Source organism: Hermetia illucens, chromosome 3 (assembly GCF_905115235.1).
Source record: "Hermetia illucens chromosome 3, iHerIll2.2.curated.20191125, whole genome shotgun sequence".
In the NCBI taxonomy this organism is placed as follows: Eukaryota; Metazoa; Arthropoda; class Insecta; order Diptera; family Stratiomyidae; genus Hermetia; species Hermetia illucens.
In genome coordinates, this window is record NC_051851.1 from 171,759,614 (window position 1) to 171,777,340 (window position 17,727).

Sequence of the window (17,727 nt, forward strand, 5' to 3'; positions counted from 1 at the left end):
TGTATTAGCGAAAATCCCTTACAAAGATTATAAGAATATTTCATTTTTTTGTATATAAGATAAATAGTATTTTATATCTATTGGTATTTCTAGTATTTAAGAAACTATTATTGCAAATACGATAATATTACATAAAACAACTGTAAGAGAATAATATTATTCCACAATAATATTGAATGGTGTCATTTTATTAATGAAAGCGACAAAAGAGAAAGTAATCGCAATACAAAACTGTAGATACATACGAAATAGTTTGATTTTAGACAGAGTTCTCATTTAGTAAATAGGAGTTTGTCCCCTCTATATTCCATTGGTAGAAATTGCTGAATTTATTTGTAATTGTTTGAGGCATTATCTCTGATCTAATTGGGATATCTAAATTTATAATAAAACCTCCACAGATTTGGAAAGTAGCGAAGCAGCTAAAACGTGGCGTTCCACGAAAGCACCTTCTTTTGAATATGACTCGAATCCCTTTCTGGTCACGATGATGAAGTTTGAATGCATTTAATTAAGTCTTAAAGATTCTTGAGCAAAACTGCGTACTTCCGTTATGGCTATCTACTTTGGCCTATTTTTCTGTCCATCTGATTGGAAGGAAACCACCGGCACTCGAAAATGTCCACCTTTATACTCTTAACTAAATCATTTGCACATCCAATATAGGGTTGGGGAAAAAGTAAGGTCGTATTTGTGATCGAATTTTAACGCTTTATTTAACATACTTAGAATTATCAGATTTAAGTCAAATATGCGCCGTTTTGTTCGCAAACTTGTTGCCATTTAGTAGGCAACTCCATTATCCTCTTCTTATAAAACCCCCCCTCCTTATTTGCAAAAAACTCAGACAGCCGGTTTTCGCAAGCCTCTTTTGAGGAAGAGATGGTAATCACTTGGTGCCAGGTCCGAGCTCCCGTAGCTTCTGGCGGATCATCAAAGATGTGTGAGGCCGAGCATTGTTCTGGTGGAACAGAACACCATTCGCCTGCTTCAAACGATCGAGTTGCTCACAGTAGAGGACCGAATTGAGGCTCTGGCCATAGTTGAGCAGCTCACACTGGTTGACTCCCTTCTAATCCCCCCAAACACACAGCAAAACCTTCCTGGCCGTCAATCCGGGCTTGGCGATGGTTTCGGCCGGCTCGCCGCGCTTCGACCACGATCTTTTTCGCTTGAGATTTTCGTACGTGATCCACTTTTCATCACCAGTCACCATCTGCTTCAAAAATGGGTCGAATTCGTTCCGTTTCAGTAGTGCATCGCAGGTCCAAGAGATTTTTTTGCGTCAAATCGTGTGGCACCCAAACATCTAGCTTTTTTTGGAATCCAATCTTCTGAAAATGGTTCCAAACGGTTTTATGGTCCTTACCCAGTTCCTGGCCAATCGAGCGAATGCTCACATGCCGATCTACTTGGATAATTTCGACGATTTTATCGGTTTTTACGACTATTGGCCTACCAGTACGGGGTGTATCTTCGACATCCACTATACCAGAACGAAGTTGATCGAACCAACGCTGTGCTGTGTGAATCGTTACAGTATCGGACCCATAAACTTCACAAATTTTTTTGACCGCCTTCGTTGCATTTTTACCTCTCAGGTAGTAAAAATGTAAAATATGACGAATTTCTTCCTTGGTGGACTCTATCTTTGACGCGCTATAACTTGTGACTGAAACGTACGATCATAAAACTGTCAAAGAGACACCTGTAGTCCAGATTGTCGTCTTCAAATCGCCGTATAGTATGACCCGATGCGATCAGCACAACACAAGATATGTTTACGTATCTCCATCTATTGACAAAATACGACATTACATTTTCCCCAACCTAATATATCTCTAGGATATAGAGCGACTTACTTTGCAATTCCGAATTTATTTCCAATTCACTTTGGACTTTTCTACAAAATTAATAAAACGTAATTGCATCTAACATCTTTTATCTGCAGAAAATTTCAGTTTTGAAATATTCAACAACGCAGGAAAATAACACGAAAATAAAATAGAAATTTAGTGTGATAAGACCCGGATAACACTGATGAAATCTCCCAAAATGTACATTGTTAAGATAGATAATTGCTGATGCATCTATCTCCTTGAGAGGATGAGATATGAAGATAATAATAATAATAGTAATATATTGATATGGTCTTGTATTTTTCCTTGTGTGAAAATTGTGAAGTCCTTTTTTTTGTTTATTTGTTAATGTCTTATTCCCTTTCAACGAATTTGTTTTCTTTTATTTTTTTAATTGTTGAAATTTGCATATTGAAATGAACGAAGTGTGTTGATTTATTTTAACGGAAAAGGAATAAAGATGTGGTACTGTGAAAAATTTTTGGGTTTTTTATTTGTGTTGATTTCGTGTTATGATGTGTCGTCTCGGACTGCGCATGAAGACTGCGCAGGACTTCATTATGCTCCTTTTGGATGTCCAAAGTCAAACATTTCATTCTTGCATTTCTTCTGCCAGTGCAAGCATGTAGTCTGGCATTAGTTGGATGAAAAAGCACATATACATCGTGATTAAAGCGAATATCTACGAAGAAAAAACTGAATAAATAATTTTTATCTGAAAAAAGGCTGGTAGAACCAACTAACCGATTTTAGTATTGTTACGTTGACTGGAAAGAATCCTTTCGCTGTGAAAATGATTCGTTCATGAGCCAGTTGGAGCGAGAAGTTTTGTATCTGGAAAAAGGAAATTCATGTGTTGAAAAACGTTTATATGTAACTGTTTCCGCAAACTCGGGGTGTAGAGAGGTAACAACAACTATGATCCATCGTTGCCGGGTTTTGCCAATATGTGTCAGTTCTTAGGATAACCGAGAAGCATGCCCCTCTTGCGAAAGTCATTGGTTTAGTGACTTTGGGGGAAATTCAGTTGTACGAAATGTACTACGAGCGGCGAATTTTATTTAATACCATACCTGCAGCCTGGTCTGATTATGCTTCAAGTTAAAGTTGCATAATTCGGCAGTACTCACACGAGCTTCTCGTGGTGGCCGCTAGAAACCGTTTTCGGACGGGCCAAGAGTCTGGCGGGCCGGGCTGGGGGTAGGCTCATCCAGCTGACGAGGATCTGCTTGTCAGCTGGTCATGTGTTAGGGGCAAGTAGATCTGGCGGGGGATACGTCGAAGCAACAGCCCGGGGATTGTCCTCCCTGCACTGGAGAAGGTGCTAATATTGACCCCAAGCCAAGGTGGAGTAGCATACGCCGAGGGCTGCGTGGCTAATGGGGAGCTTGGTCTTTAGTATGCGAACTCTGAATACCTTAGGCACCTTCAATTTTAAATAAGACCCTTACCCTGGTGGTCGGGCCAGCCAGGGTGGACATTCTTGCCGGACTACTCGTGGGACCAAGACATGGACTCAATTTTAATAATAAATAAACCGACGATAGGAGAAGAGGAGGACAAGCTGCTGGCATCCAGCCAGGAGACAGTTGCCGTCGAGAGCAGCACATTCTGCCAGCCATGCTGAAACCAACAGAATGGACCTGCTGGAGCGGTGCGGCAGACGGACTAGTGGTTTCCAGCCTGGAATCCTGCGATGCCATGCATATTCTCAGTAAGATTGTTAAGAATAAGGAGCCTGGTACTGTCGACGAGTGGGATGAAAAATACCTCGCTAAACACAACAGCAAACGTCTGGCAGACGAGCAGAAGGCGAAGTTTTGAATTGAGCATCTCCTGGACGTCAAAGGCAAACATTCACATTCACATTCATCCCCTGATTTGATCCCTCTCAGGTGGTCCGTGGGTACCGGAGGGGAGAATGACAATCGGTAGTAGACCTCACTTTCGTCAGTGGCACCCTTATCAAAGACTTGCAGTGGCATGTTAGCGAAGAGTACACACACAGCGATCATCAGGCTATTGTCTTCCAAACCTCGCGTAGGAATTATATGAAGCCACCAAAAAGAATAACGATGAGCTGGGTAACTAACAAATTCGATGAAGAGATCTTCAAGGAGGTACTTCTAGACGACACATTAGTATCGGGAAGCGCACAAGAAAAAGCTTTACGGGCCGCGGAAAAATTGCAGCGGGCATGCGATGCCTCTATGCCACGGCGTAGTGCTTTCCGAAGACGAAATCCCAATTTCTGGTGGAATTCAGAAATTGAGGAATGTCGGAAAAACTGCCTCAGAGCTAGGAGATGCTCCCAGCGCAGAAGAAATCAACCTGAATTCGTTGAGCTGTACATGCAATACAAGAACGCGAGGAAAAAATTGCAAGTAGCTATCACGAAGAGCAAATCCGAACATTTCAAGCGGATGTGTACCGAAGCTGATTCTGATCCATGGGGTGGCGCCTACAGGTCTGTAATGTCATCACTGAAAGGCAAGCGTTCCCCACCGATTACCTGTCCAAAATTACTACAAAACATAGTGGACACTCTCTTCCCAGAGGATGTGAACTACACAAATCTGCCTAAAGTGCATGTAAACCCCGACGAAATTCCTGAAGTGGTAAAAGAGGAAATTTTTGATGCAGCAAGGAAATTCGCTGAAAATAAGACCCCAGGGCCAGATGGAATCCCGAATATCGCCCTGAAAGTGGCAGTCAGGTCAGCACCAGGTATGTTTTCTAAAGTTTTTACGGCATGCCTTAGAGAAGGAGAATTCCCTGAGCAATGGAAGCTGCAAAAGTTGATACTTATTCCGAAGCCAGGTAGACCATTGGGAGACCCCTCCTCATATCGACCGATATGTTTGGTCAATACCATTGGTAAACTATTTGAACGAGTATTATACAACAGGCTGCTCGCTGTTGCGGAAAAGGAAGGAGGCCTATCCGACAAGCAATTCGGGTTTCGTAAGTGGAGATCAATCATCGATGCAATCAGCATGATGACTGGCCTGGCTCGCGCTGCAATACAAGATGACAAAAGCTGCGCAGTGGTGACACTCGATGTAAAAAATGCTTTAAACACTGCAAAGTGGACGAAAATCGTAGAGGCTCTAACCAAACTAAAGGTTCCAAAGTACATTGTACGCATCGTTGTTGCATTTCTTCTTGGAAGAAGATTATATTGCGACTCGGACGATGGAGAGAAATTATTCCCAATGACGTGCGGCGTACCACAGGGGTCTGTCTTAGGTCCCTTACTGTGGTTAATTATGTACAACGAAGTGCTGACGCTACGCCTTCCTAACGGCGTGACAACTATTGGCTTTGCGGATGATATCGGGGTAACAATAGTGGCAAAACGCTTAGACGAGATCGAAATCTATGCAAATGAAGCGATATGGGAGATCAATTCCTGGTTGAAAAAGTCCGGTCTATCACTTGCTGAACATAAAACGGAACTAGTGCTAATCAGCAAAAGAAGGAAAGACACGACTGTGAAAATTAAAGTTGGTGAAAAAACAATTTACTCCCAAGAGTCGTTTAAATATTTGGGAGTAATGATTGACAAAAGACTCAACTTTAAAAAACACATTGAGTGTGCTGCAATTAAAGCATCTTCCATCGCTGTAACGATGTCGAGGATACTACCGAACATTGGTGGACCAAGACAAATTCGACGTCGTCTTATTTCAAGGGTAGTTAGTTCCGTGCTACTCTACGCAGCTCCAGTTTGGGCAATCGTTCTGGAAAACAAATCAAACTGCGGAAAACTAGGAAGGGCGTATCAACTAAGTGCACTCCGGGTATGCAGTGCTTATCGAACAACATCAGGAGAAGCAGCATATGTACTGGCAGGGACAATCCCCATAGACATCTTGGCGGATGAAGGTCGGCGTCTCTACGACAACATGTATGCAATCGGTGAGTCTATTGTACTTCGACGGCAACTAGCACGGCGAGAATCCATCGCAAAATGGCAAAAGAGATGGAACGAGACACAAACTGGCCGTTGGACCTACCGTATCATTCCACACATTTGAAGATGGATGGAAAGGAATCACGGAGAACTAAGCTACGAGCTAACACAGTTTTTAAGTGGACATGGAGGTTATCGGGCTTATCTTTATCGATTTGGACACGACGAGTTACCATGGTGCCCAAGATGTGGTAACGTGGCTGAGAATGCGGAGCATGTTGTGTTTGAGTGCCCAAGGTTTACAGCACACCGAACTAGGCTGGAGGCGATCGCAGACAGGCGCTTAACACCTGGAAATATAGTGGAGTTTATGTTGGAATCAACGGAGGCTTGGAATCAAGTGGTAATTGAGCTGAAAATGGTTCATGAACAGCTAAGGCATGAAGAACTGCGAAGAAAGCAAGAAAGGGAGCGAACAATAGTGCGCCGCAGTTAAGAACTGATCCAGCCCCACTATGCAATGCTTATAGCAGTACCGTGGGGAGACTGGAAGAAGAAGGAGGTGGTTTTAGTGAGTAGAAGTCTCACATAACTGTTTGGCAGGAGCCAGCAGTAGGTTTTGAACCTTTCCACCTTCCAACGATGAAAAAAAAAAAAGGTGGTCCGTGGGTTCCACGTTATAGCTTGCGAGGACCAATCCACTAGGGACTTTCTCGGTTCGTGCGTCGCTAAGATCAGCGACGCTTGGGAGGGCATAAAGCTGAATGTCATCCCCTACGACAAGATTTCTAGGAAACCGGTCGCTCGCATCTGGTTGTCGAAGATCCGCATGGATAAGGACAAGCTCGTCCAATTCCTACGCCTTTAAAACCCCAGGATTTCCATGGACAACTCGGTTGCTATCAAGGTGGAAGAACCCCAGACAAACAGCCATCCTATTCTACTCCGTATAAATGGAGAGTGCCTGGAGGCACTGGAAAAGGTCGAGATAAAGTGCGGTTTGGAGTTAGGAACGCAAGAGTAAAAGTGTGCCGCTCTCCAAAACCGGATGATGACCTAGATTCAATCGACGCCGCCAACGAGCTGTTGGAGGAGATAAGGATTGACGGTCCGACGGATACTGACGAACTTCCCACGTAAGTAGATCATGCGGAGGGTAATGCAGATAAATCTGCAGCACTCGAAGTGCGCCTCGGTTAATCTACTTCTCTTCCTCCTAGAGGAAGACATCGATATCGCACTAATGCAAGGGCCTTGGGTTGAAGGCGATCGAACCATCAAAGGACTCCGAAGCAAATATTTTAATTTATTCCACAGCACAGGATACGCTAATCAGGACAGACCTAGAGCGTGTATCCTCGTGAAGAAGAGTCTGCACGTTTTTTTGTGTCCTGACCTGAGTTCCAGTGACCTAGTCATGGTCAAGCTAGGGCAGACGGGGCAGAGAACGTGTACATTTCCTCGGCTTACATGGCTGCTGATCAGCTCCGCCAGAAGAACTATAACATTTGACGAACAACATAGCAACAAAGGAGGCCAACCTGTTGATAGGCTGCGACGCTAATGCAAGGCATACGCTTTGGGGTAGCTCGGAAATCAACGAGAGAGGTGAGTTATTCTTTGATTTTATTATTACTTCAAACCTTCCATTTCCCCAGCTCGTAGAACTCTGACGGTTGGAAGGAGGTCCTTGATATCACCCTAATAGCCGACAACGATATTCTTAGGGTGGAGAACTGGTGAGTGTCTTATCAGAGATCTTTCTCAGATCACAGTTGGATACTTTTCAGTCTAGATCCTGCTCCAGAGGTCTCCAACCCCTTCAGAGACCCGTGGAGGATCGACTGGAGAAATTTTGGTCAAATTTTGGAAATTTGGAGTCAAAGGTCGGGGCTCTGGAAAAGGCATTCAATACTGCCTTTAGAGTCTCGTGCGCTACTAAGTACAGGAAGATGACACTGCCATCGTGGTGGAATGAAGATTTCCCCAGCCTGAGGAAGTTGATCAGGGAAATTTTCAACATCTGCTACAGGCATAAATATTGGCAGCCATACAAGGATTGTCTAAAGAAGTACAAGTGGGGTATCAAAACCGCCAAGGAGCGGTCTTGGTTGGACTATTGTCAGAACATCGAAAACACCAGCAAATCTGCGAAGCAGCAAGATTCTGCCCAAAGAACATAAGGGTATTTATATCATCCGGTCAAGCCACTATTTGGGATGGTTTATACAGAATGAAGTTTGTTCACCTTCCCTATACTGCTTGTTTTTAGTAGCTCCGCAGCTTCCATCCACACCCGGTGCTTCGTTGTTTCTCTGAGCTCTTTAATGCATCCTAGACTTCCTCGAGAGTATGTGGTGGGACAAGTGCCTATATGGCTTCTGCTTCTTCGATGTGAGAAGATTGGGCTGTGGCATTGAGTAACTCCGCGAAATTTTGGGCTCAACCATTTTTTGTGAGCTCCATGTCTCCGATAAAATTTCCCGCTGTGTCCCTGCAAAATATTGTACAGGGCTGGAATTCTGCTGTCATTCTTCCCAACAATCTTAAATCTTAAATTATGCATCTTAAAGTTATCATTCAATCTGCAGATATCGTCATTTATATGCTTCCGTTTCTTCCTTTTCGCGGCGGTTCATTTCCAATGGTGTTTTTTGCAACAGTCTTTATTACATCTTTTACCCAAATCCACTTCCCATTAATACTGTGGGCATCCTGGTGTCGGCTCAGCGTCTGTAGGATTTGTCCTTCCAAAGCTCCGACATATTTCGATGTCATTTCTTCGTTTTGGAACTTTTCAATATCGAACCTGATAGCATGGGTGAGACTTCTACTCCCAATATTTGCTATCCGCCATCGATATCTTGTTTCGACGAGATTGTGGTCACTGTGGTAATTGGCCCTACCGCGTAAGTGTACGGCAAGGATGTAAGGTCCAGCTGGTTTTTTAATGAGGACATAATCAATTTGATTGGATATCGTCCTATCTGGTGAGGTCCTAATTTTTTTGTGGATCCTGCGGTGAGTTCAACAAGTCCGGACTGTTATGTTTCTGCTGCGAACTATATAAGTCTTCTTACGTTTTCGTTGGTTATGCCGTGGAGGTTATGACAATCAGTAATTCCATGAATCATATACTGACTCAAGGACACTAGTATACCTCCTTTAATGAGTCGTTCGGTGAAGTGGTAGGTAGGTATAAGCGACTACTTTGATAAATCCAGTTGGCATTATGCCTAAGACCGTGACCGATGTGGAAAAAACAAGAGAAGGAGAATTTAGTCGGCTTAGATCTCTAAAGTCAGCCCGAGATATTTGGGAAGAGTAGCACTGTCCGTCTGGCTCAAAAACTCTCGTGATCGAACTTTCTTGAAGTAGGGCTATGAGCTCTCAACATCTGGAGTCAGTGATTGTGAGGTGGTGTGAGTAGATTCCCCCCTTAACAGTCGTCAGCGGGATGCCGACTACTCCCGCCAAGGAATTGTCAAAAGCGGAGCCCTGCATGGGCAGCCAATTCCCCTCTATATCCTTAAGATCGGGAATTTCGAAGAGAGTGAATTTAAGCGTGTCGCCCAAACGGTTCGGCACGTTTCTGTTCTGCTTCACCAACTTAATGAGCGTGCCAACTGAATACAAGACCTCAATAGCAGCTTGGTCAGAATGATTATGTTGTACTTGGTACTCGGTGTTCAATTTTTCTCACTAAAGTCAAAGTAGCCCCCCCCCCCCATTATATCCCAAGACGCCCGCACCCCTCTTCGACTATTCTGCGGCAAGTTCCCTTGAGGAGACTCGTTCGCCATCTTGGAAGAGTGAATTCCACTGCATGACGTGGTCCGCAATTCAGTTGATGCCCCTCCTTAATGTGTGACCTATCCATCGCCACTTCTGTTTTCCTATCACAGTGCGTGCGAGTGGCAGACCTGTGCGCTGACCAAGTTGGCCGATGATAGGACGCAGATGGGTGTCAACGATGCCTTCGATTTTCTTCGTCAGAAGCAACTCGACACTAGATTCGCATCTGCTACCACTTGAGTTTGCTGCATACAAAAGCACATTGCCGCAAGAGGGAGAAGAGTACTCTCCAGAGTCCCACCATCTTACTTAGCTTATGTCCACAATGTCCACCTTATATTGTTGAAATTCCCGCTCAAGTTGCAGAAAGCGAGCGTTTTGGGTACCCTCGCTACCGTTGTCGAACAGCGTGCGCAGATTCAGAAACCAATCATAATCCGTTTTCCATAGCCAACGGCATAGTCGTGAGGTCAGCCTCTATCCGAGGCATTGTTGAGGTTTCGGTAGCAATAAAGTTTCAAAATCTGCAGGTTGCTAGCCTAAAAATTTCTATCCCTTTTAGTTGCCTCTTACGACACACAGGGAAGATTTTTAGTGTATTCTTAAGCCCCAACTCACAGGATAAAGTTAGATGAAATGTTTGAAGGTGTCCACATTATTTTCCATATTTTATGAAAAATGGGTTGGGATTATGCAGAATAGTCATAAGTTCTGTCAATATTTTGAAAATTAATTATAGCAAAACTAAAATAGATACAAAACTGAAATTATGCCAGAAGGTAGAAAATAGTCTAATAAGTAAGTGTACATGGTGGTTTGAAATTATCGCTATGGTTCTTCACACACGGCTTCGGACGCTTGGGCCTCTAATCGGTCGCTGTGAACAGTTTCCATCGGCATTTCACGCGCGGCTTTCACTATATTGACCTTCAAATTTGTCAAATTGGAGTGTCAACGACAGGTGACCTCTTCAAGCTTATTTCATAGAGAATAATCCAATGCATTTGAGTCTGGGCTTTCGGAAGGCCAGTCAGCCGAGGCTTTGAAATTTGGCACGTTCAGCGTGCGTAACGATTGGTACAAGAATCGTTCACTTATGGATAGCGGTTTAAGCCTTTTATGAATCTCTTTGGCCGTCTTTTCACATTCGATCCTCATCGTTACGCTGTGAGCAACTACCTGTGGCAGTCTGAAACTTAAGTGGGGCCAGAGGGGATCCTTTATCACACATGCACAGTGCTGCCATTGTTTTTCGTTTCTCATTTATTTCGCTAGCAATGTAGGTAGCAATGGAATTAAAGAGGTTAAGTTATGCGCAATTTTTTTGAATCTCGCTAGCATAGAGGTAAGTAAGCGTGTGTCTGTGGAACTGAATTTTAGTCCGGTGAGATTTGCGAGGAAGTCTTAGTTGAAGCATTGAGATATTTGGTAGTTATTATTTATTCGGTAAGGGTTAGTATTTTTAAGGATGAAGAAAATCTTTGGCTATGTGGAAGATACATGGTACTATCACAGAAGATATAAGTAAATGTAGTCGTACAAGAACAGCTTAGTAATCCAAGAGATACTTACCTGAATTGCAAGTGGATCACTATTATTTACGGATTCTAAGTTATGGACTTCAAACGATGTATATCTTCCCTAAAAATTTTACACCACCCACGGAAGTGGATCTGATAACTTAGAGAGCGAAAAAGTAAGCAATGGTTTACCTCATTCATACAATCCTGAGATTCTTTCAAGGTACACCAGAGAACTATGAGACCCGGTAGTAGTACCAAAATTGTTTCTGTTGGTTAGTGAGACAAAAAGGCAATGGATTATAGGCAATACCGGGTATTTCAGAATTTTTTGAAAGAGGGGGATGTGCGTAGTAAGTACAGTTCAATATACTACCTATAACGCTCTCATGGCTTGACCGATACAACTGAAAGTATATCCAATACACGCAATACTCGCACAGAACAAAATTACATAAAGCGTTCATTGTCCAAAAAAGTCCAAAAACCTCATTTAAATCTTGGGTCATTCCGAATATCAGTCGATGCCTGTTTTGTGCATTTATGATCCTTGCATGGATAGTGTCATCAAACTTTCCCGAGGAGCTACAGGCGTTTGTATCGAGGACAAACTTTGTTAAACTTCTCAACTCCACATTTAGCCTGATCTGCTCCAAATGGAATATGTCTAACAGGAAGATACTATAAAGATTGAACATGATCATCGGGAGATAGTTCGAGATTGTTACTATCCAAAAGTATATGAACTGAGTGATGTACGAGAGTGACCGAAATATTTCGACCTCAGAAAAAATTATATAAAGAACAAAGGAGCAGAATTTCAGGACGAATTTGAAACTTCTTTGTTTATTCTCTTGCCGATGTTCATTTGAGTCGGATTCGTAGATGTGCTGCAAAAGATCTAACTTCCTGAAGAAATCGCGCAGTTTCTGCCTCTTGAAAATGGGGTCCACTAGTATAGTTTGATGGGTCAGATTTAGCACTATTAACTTTGCGACATCATGAATTTCCCCCAATTCATCGGAAGTGTAAACGATTTTCCCGAAGTACACGTAGGTGATGTATAACTTCAAGAAATTTATAAGGATTTGAAGGAGGGACCAAATCAAAAGAGGGTAATGGATGTCGTTGGCTTGGTGGTTGAAAGATAGCGGAATAAAACCAAATATTCTGAACAGTTTTAAGTAGAAAAGGTTCACTTTTCCGATATTTTCAAACAAGGACATTGTTAACATGGAAACGAGTGCAAACTAACTAACTAATTGAAAGTGCATTTCAAATGATAATTCATTTTTAATTGCCAGAGCTTGTAAGGCGTTGATGGATTGTGGAGTAATGGGTTTTATTGAACCATTTACTAAAATGGAAGGAATGTCTTTTTATCAACCATTGAGAGAACAGAAAAGGAAGACCCGGAAGAAGGAGACTTCGGCTGCTAAGGATGAGACTGCCTGGCAGAACTTTATTCTTTGTTTCTACTAGGCAGAGGAAATGAAGCTGGCAACAGGGACGCAGTAGGTGACAGAGCTGGACGCTTCGGGTATAAAGGTTTTGTGCTCATCTTGTGTGAGAAATTTTCTCGTTTATATGAGTTCACTTTAAATGATGATTGCGATAGGGGTCAAACAGTGTACTACAGGATAGACTGAGCTGTCTCATTTCTGAAACCGTTAGTGATTGGTGGTATACGAGGTGACCCTACTATTAACAACTGCTGATACTGCTGGGAAAGTGCTCGAAAAGCTCATCAGAAGTAGACTCGCTGAAGCGATACGCGCTGCCGGAGATTTATCTCCCCGGCAGTTTGGTTTTAGGGCAGGGAGATCGACAATTGTCATGCAGGTCGTGGACGCCGTTCGACGAGCAGAGGCACATAGCCGCCGAACTCGACGGGTGGTGCTCCTCGTAACGCTTGACGTCAGAAACGCCTTCAATTCCGTAAGATGGAAGGACGTTCTAGGCACACTAGACAATACCTTCAAGGTGCCGAACTATCTCTTACGGATTTTGAGGGACTATCTGAGGAATCGCTCCCTGCTCTATGAAACACTGGAGGGTCAAAGGTGGATGGAGGTCACGTCGGGGGTAGCACAGGGATCCATCCTAGGGCCGGACCTCTGGAACGCTACCTATGACAGCCTGCTTAAACTCGACATGCCAAAGGAGTCGCGCCTGGTCGGCTACGCAGATGATATCGCAGCGCTTGTTGCTGGATGCACTGCCGAACAGGCCCAAAGCAGACTCGGCATATTGATGCGACGGGTAAGCGGATGGATGACTACTCATGGTTTCAACCTTGCACTGGAAAAAACCGAAGTAGTCATCCTGACTAAGAAGAGAATTCCGACCCTGCTTCCCATATCGTTCGGCGAGTCGATAATCGAGTCAAAATCAGCGGTAAAATACCTCGGGTTGACTCTTGACTCAAAGATGAGCTTTTCTGAGCAAATCCAAGCAGCAGCAAACAAGGCTGCGGCTGGAGTTTCGGCGTTAAGTAGGCTAATGACAAACATTGGGGGTCCTACGTCTAGTAGGCGACGTCTCCTGATGAGCTCAACGCAGTCTGCCCTGCTCTACGGCGCAGAAGTATGGGCTGGCGCTCTTAACAAGGAGGTATATCGTAGACGCCTCGCGCAAGTACAGAGACGGGGAGCTTTACGGGTGGCGTCTGCGTACCGCACAGTCTCTGAACCAGCCGTGATGGTGATCGCGGGAGTTATCCTCGTTGCTCTTCTTGCTAGGGAGCGTCAGGCCATATACAAGCGCAAGGGAGATGAGCCAAAGGAGGTGGTTGCTCGCGAAGAACGGCAACACACTCTAGACTAGTGGCAGCTCTCTTGGCAAAATGAAACTAGAGGCAGATGGACTGCGCGGCTCATCGGCAACTTAGGGGCGTGGCTGAACCGGAAGCATGGTGAGACTGACTATTTCCTTACCCAATTTTTAAGTGGGCATGGAAATTTTCAGTCTTACCTGCATAAGACTGGAAAAGCGCGTTCTCCGGATTGTGTGTTTTGCAATGGAGTTGTGGACGATGCCCACCACACTTTTTTTTCTTGTGGAAGGTGGGATGGGGTTCGTCAGCACCTCTATTTAAACACAGGGGATCTCTCTCCAGACAACATTGTGGAAGAGATGCTGAGGAATGCTGACAGGTGGAACCGTGTTGCCCATTACGTTCGGGCTCTTCTTGTTGCTAAGAAGATAGAACTCGACCGGTGGAGGAGCCGGATGGCAGGGGGTTCTTTTAACTGACAGTTCCCTTCCTCCTCTCCCCTCCCGTTGGTGAAAGGAATTCCCTGATTTGAAGGCTCCGCAAGGCGGGAGAGTTCGGGAGCTGGCCCGAAGTAATGTGACAAACGGTTCCAGGCTAGCTCCTCTGACGATGGGGAGGTGTTTAGTTGGTAGTCCGACGACGTACCGAATCGGGGAGTCCAACACTGTGTGCGTAAATGCATTCACCTACCCTACTCCAAAAAAAAAAAAAAAACTATTAACAAAATGCTACGGATCTAGACTGGGAAAACACTTCATCCATGTGTCATGCGAACCGTACCCATTGGATTGTTTGCGTTGGGGTTAACTGACTGTATTCGAACGGAGCCTCGCTGATATCTGGTCGCTTCAGTGAGTATGTTTGACCTTACCGTGCTACGGGAGGCTATGACACGGTGGACCTCCTAACCTCAATACTCGTGGGAATCAAATGTGTCTACGTGTAAAAACAAAAAAAGAAATGCAACCAAACAAGTGGGACCTCGCATCGCACACAAACTGGCCAACCAGACGGAGGCATATCGCCGAAATACTGAGAGCTAGGTGAGTGCACCCAAAAATGAAGAAGTTGGGACATAAAGCAGTAGATCTAACGTTAAAATTGGCATACTGCGAGGACAACAACCAACAAACTGTTTAAAAAGCAGGGACAAGCAAAACCACGTGTTAGGTCGATATAGCAGACGTCAGTCAACAAGCAGACAGACCTCAGTGACGTAGGTGCTAAATCGTAATTACGTTATCTGAAGGAAGGCCTGAAACGAGAAGAGCTCAGGACACACCTAAGCCATGCTTATCGGAGCCAAAAAAGCGGGGAGCAGTGGAGATTAGCCCACATGCGGGAAATGCTCCCAAAAAAACCCAAACCTGCATTCAAGAGGGGACAAAACCCGGGTAGGTCAGGAGTAAAGGCAGGAATCAGGTGCGGTCAAGGGCACTCGACTGGCCATTTTGCTAAAAACTTTTCCTGAGAAAATACTTACTCATGAGGAACAAGAAACTATCGAAGACCTCCTCGTAAGGCAGATGTGCAAGGCATGGACTATGAAGCTTGTGTTCACCAGAATACCTTTTCACCAAAAACAAACCGGAGAGCGAGGGTAGACTGCTCACAACCGGGGTGGATGACCGTTCCCTAGAGGCAATCAAATGTCGAAGTTGCCATTTCAACTACAAATTTGGCAACATATTTTTGTACATACATAGGGAAAGACACTTCGAAGGAGCCATCATGTGGAATAAGTACTGAGATCCTCGAAGGAATCTTAGGGGCCATAGAGACGCAAAGGGCTGGATAAATCAGAGAAGTAGACCTGTTGCCCAATTAGAAGCTGAAGCTGGCCGACCTAGACTTAGATCTTCTAGATCTTAGGGTTGATAGCGATATGCAAGAATGCACCATGTCGGAGGAGAAGGGTGGTACTCCGACAGTAGAGAAGAGTTCCAAACAATAACGGAGCAATGGCGAGCACTAAGATAGCCCAGATAAACTTCAACCATGCGAAAGCTCCATCTGCGGTAATTGCAAGGACAAATTCCAAGGAGAACATTAGAGTAGAGCTGGCTGAGGAGTCCTGGGAGTACCGAGGGCAAGGAGGAAGCATGCAGATAATTTGGGACTCTCCCTCTGAAAAACCAGGAGCCAGCACCATTCTTAAACGTATCATCATCCTAAAATATATATGTCTTTCAAAGTTCCTGGCCGGAGATCTGGTGGCTATCCAAGCCTCGCTGGAAGCTGGAGGAGCATTCGAGAGACGGTGGTGGCATCGGGTTACTTCCCAGGAAACGATATCCGGATGTAAAAGGAATTCGTTACCACTTCTTCCCGGCTACGATGCCAAGGCCAATCACGAAGTCTGGTGAAGTAGCGACACTAATGGAAGAGATGATTACCTTCTGGAAATTATTTTTAGCAACAACATTGGGAGCACTGCAACATTCGTGACCAGTACTAGACAAGAGGCACTAGACATAATTCTAGGAATTACATTGATGAACGGGTTTGTCGGGAATTGAAGGGTGTCAGATAAGCCCTCTATGTTGGATCACAGAATACTCAGATTTGACATTGAGGGCAACTTCGAAAAAACAAAAAAAAAAATAATAAGAAATCCCAGGAGAACGAGTTGAGATGCTTATATAACGCACCTGAGCAACAACCTGGCTCACCTTCAATGGGGCGGTGATATCAGGATCGAACTGGAACTAGAAACAGTGGTGGAAAACCTCAACAAAGTCGTCATTGACGCAGCTTCAGGGAATTCTTTGAAGAGATCGAACAAATCACACAACCAATCAGGCTATACAAAGTTATAGCCAAAGACGGGGCAATATATTCTGTTTGTCTGAAGAAAGAGGATGGGCCATTTGCCGAGAATAAGAAGGAGAACTCATTTCCTGGGGTCCTACCCCACGACAGAAGGCGACGACATTCTGCCTGACATCCCAACAACGAATAAAAGGGGAAGAAAGGAGAACTACAAACTAGCAAAAGAGGTATGCTCGGAAGCTAGGGTAAGGTGAGCAGTGGGAACTTTTAAAAGTTCACCCGGACTAGATATGTAGCATCTTCTTAGCACTAATCCAGAGACGACTAGAAATGAACTTAGAGTCTCTTCTAAGGGTGGTAAGAGGTAGCATAGCCCTGGGGTATATACCATTGGGACGGGTAAAAGTGGTCTTTATTCCGAAAGCGGGTAAAAAGGATCCTTTTCACTCTAAATCTTTCAGGCCAATTTGCCTAACAGATAAGGTCATAGACAACTATATTAGAACTAACGTTCTAAAGTGTAATCCCCCCCCCCCCCCCATTAGACAAAAAATTACTCTGGAAGACGTATGTCAGAAACACTTGTCGGAAAGCTATGGGGGCTCTGATAACTTGCAGGTCCATAGCAAGAAAAAAATCGGGTTGGATTTTGCAGATAACGTAACCAATACAATGATTACCTAGGGGGCGGCAATTTGGACTGAAAGTGCTGAACTCAGTACACAAGCCATTATATAAACCCCAAAGACTGCCTTGCGTGTTTATCAGCAACAGCTGATTACTTTGTACACTGACGGGTGGCGGGTTCCAGAAAAAGTGTACTTGGAGTCAATGGCATATTCCAAGCACCATAGACAGATGTGCCTCTTTTAATCTCGAAAGCAGCTACAGGGGGCAGAACATTCTGGAAAGAGAGGCAAGTAGAGTTGAAGTTGAAGATAAACACCAAGGAAACCAAGGTTCTCAGTCTGACGGGTCAGCGCACTCTTCCTATTTGCATTAATGGGCAAAGCATCGAAGGTGTCGATCAATTTATATATCTAGGAAGCGTGGTTTCTGCCGACGGCGGCATCAAACTAGATGTTATCC

At 44.3% G+C, this 17,727-nt stretch overlaps 1 protein-coding gene across 1 annotated transcript in view; it reads right to left on the reverse strand.

Moving 5' to 3' along the window:
• Positions 1-2,070: 2,070 nt before the first annotated feature.
• Positions 2,071-17,727, reverse strand: part of LOC119651758 (gustatory receptor 8a-like) — a 28,435-nt gene continuing 12,778 nt past the window's right edge. Inside the window, exons 4-5 of the mRNA XM_038055496.1 lie at positions 2,604-2,693; positions 2,071-2,541 (exon numbers count right to left, since the gene is read on the reverse strand). Coding sequence (XP_037911424.1) covers positions 2,452-2,541; positions 2,604-2,693 — 180 coding nt within the window. The 3' untranslated portion in view covers positions 2,071-2,451. The remainder of the gene's footprint in view (positions 2,542-2,603; positions 2,694-17,727) is intronic.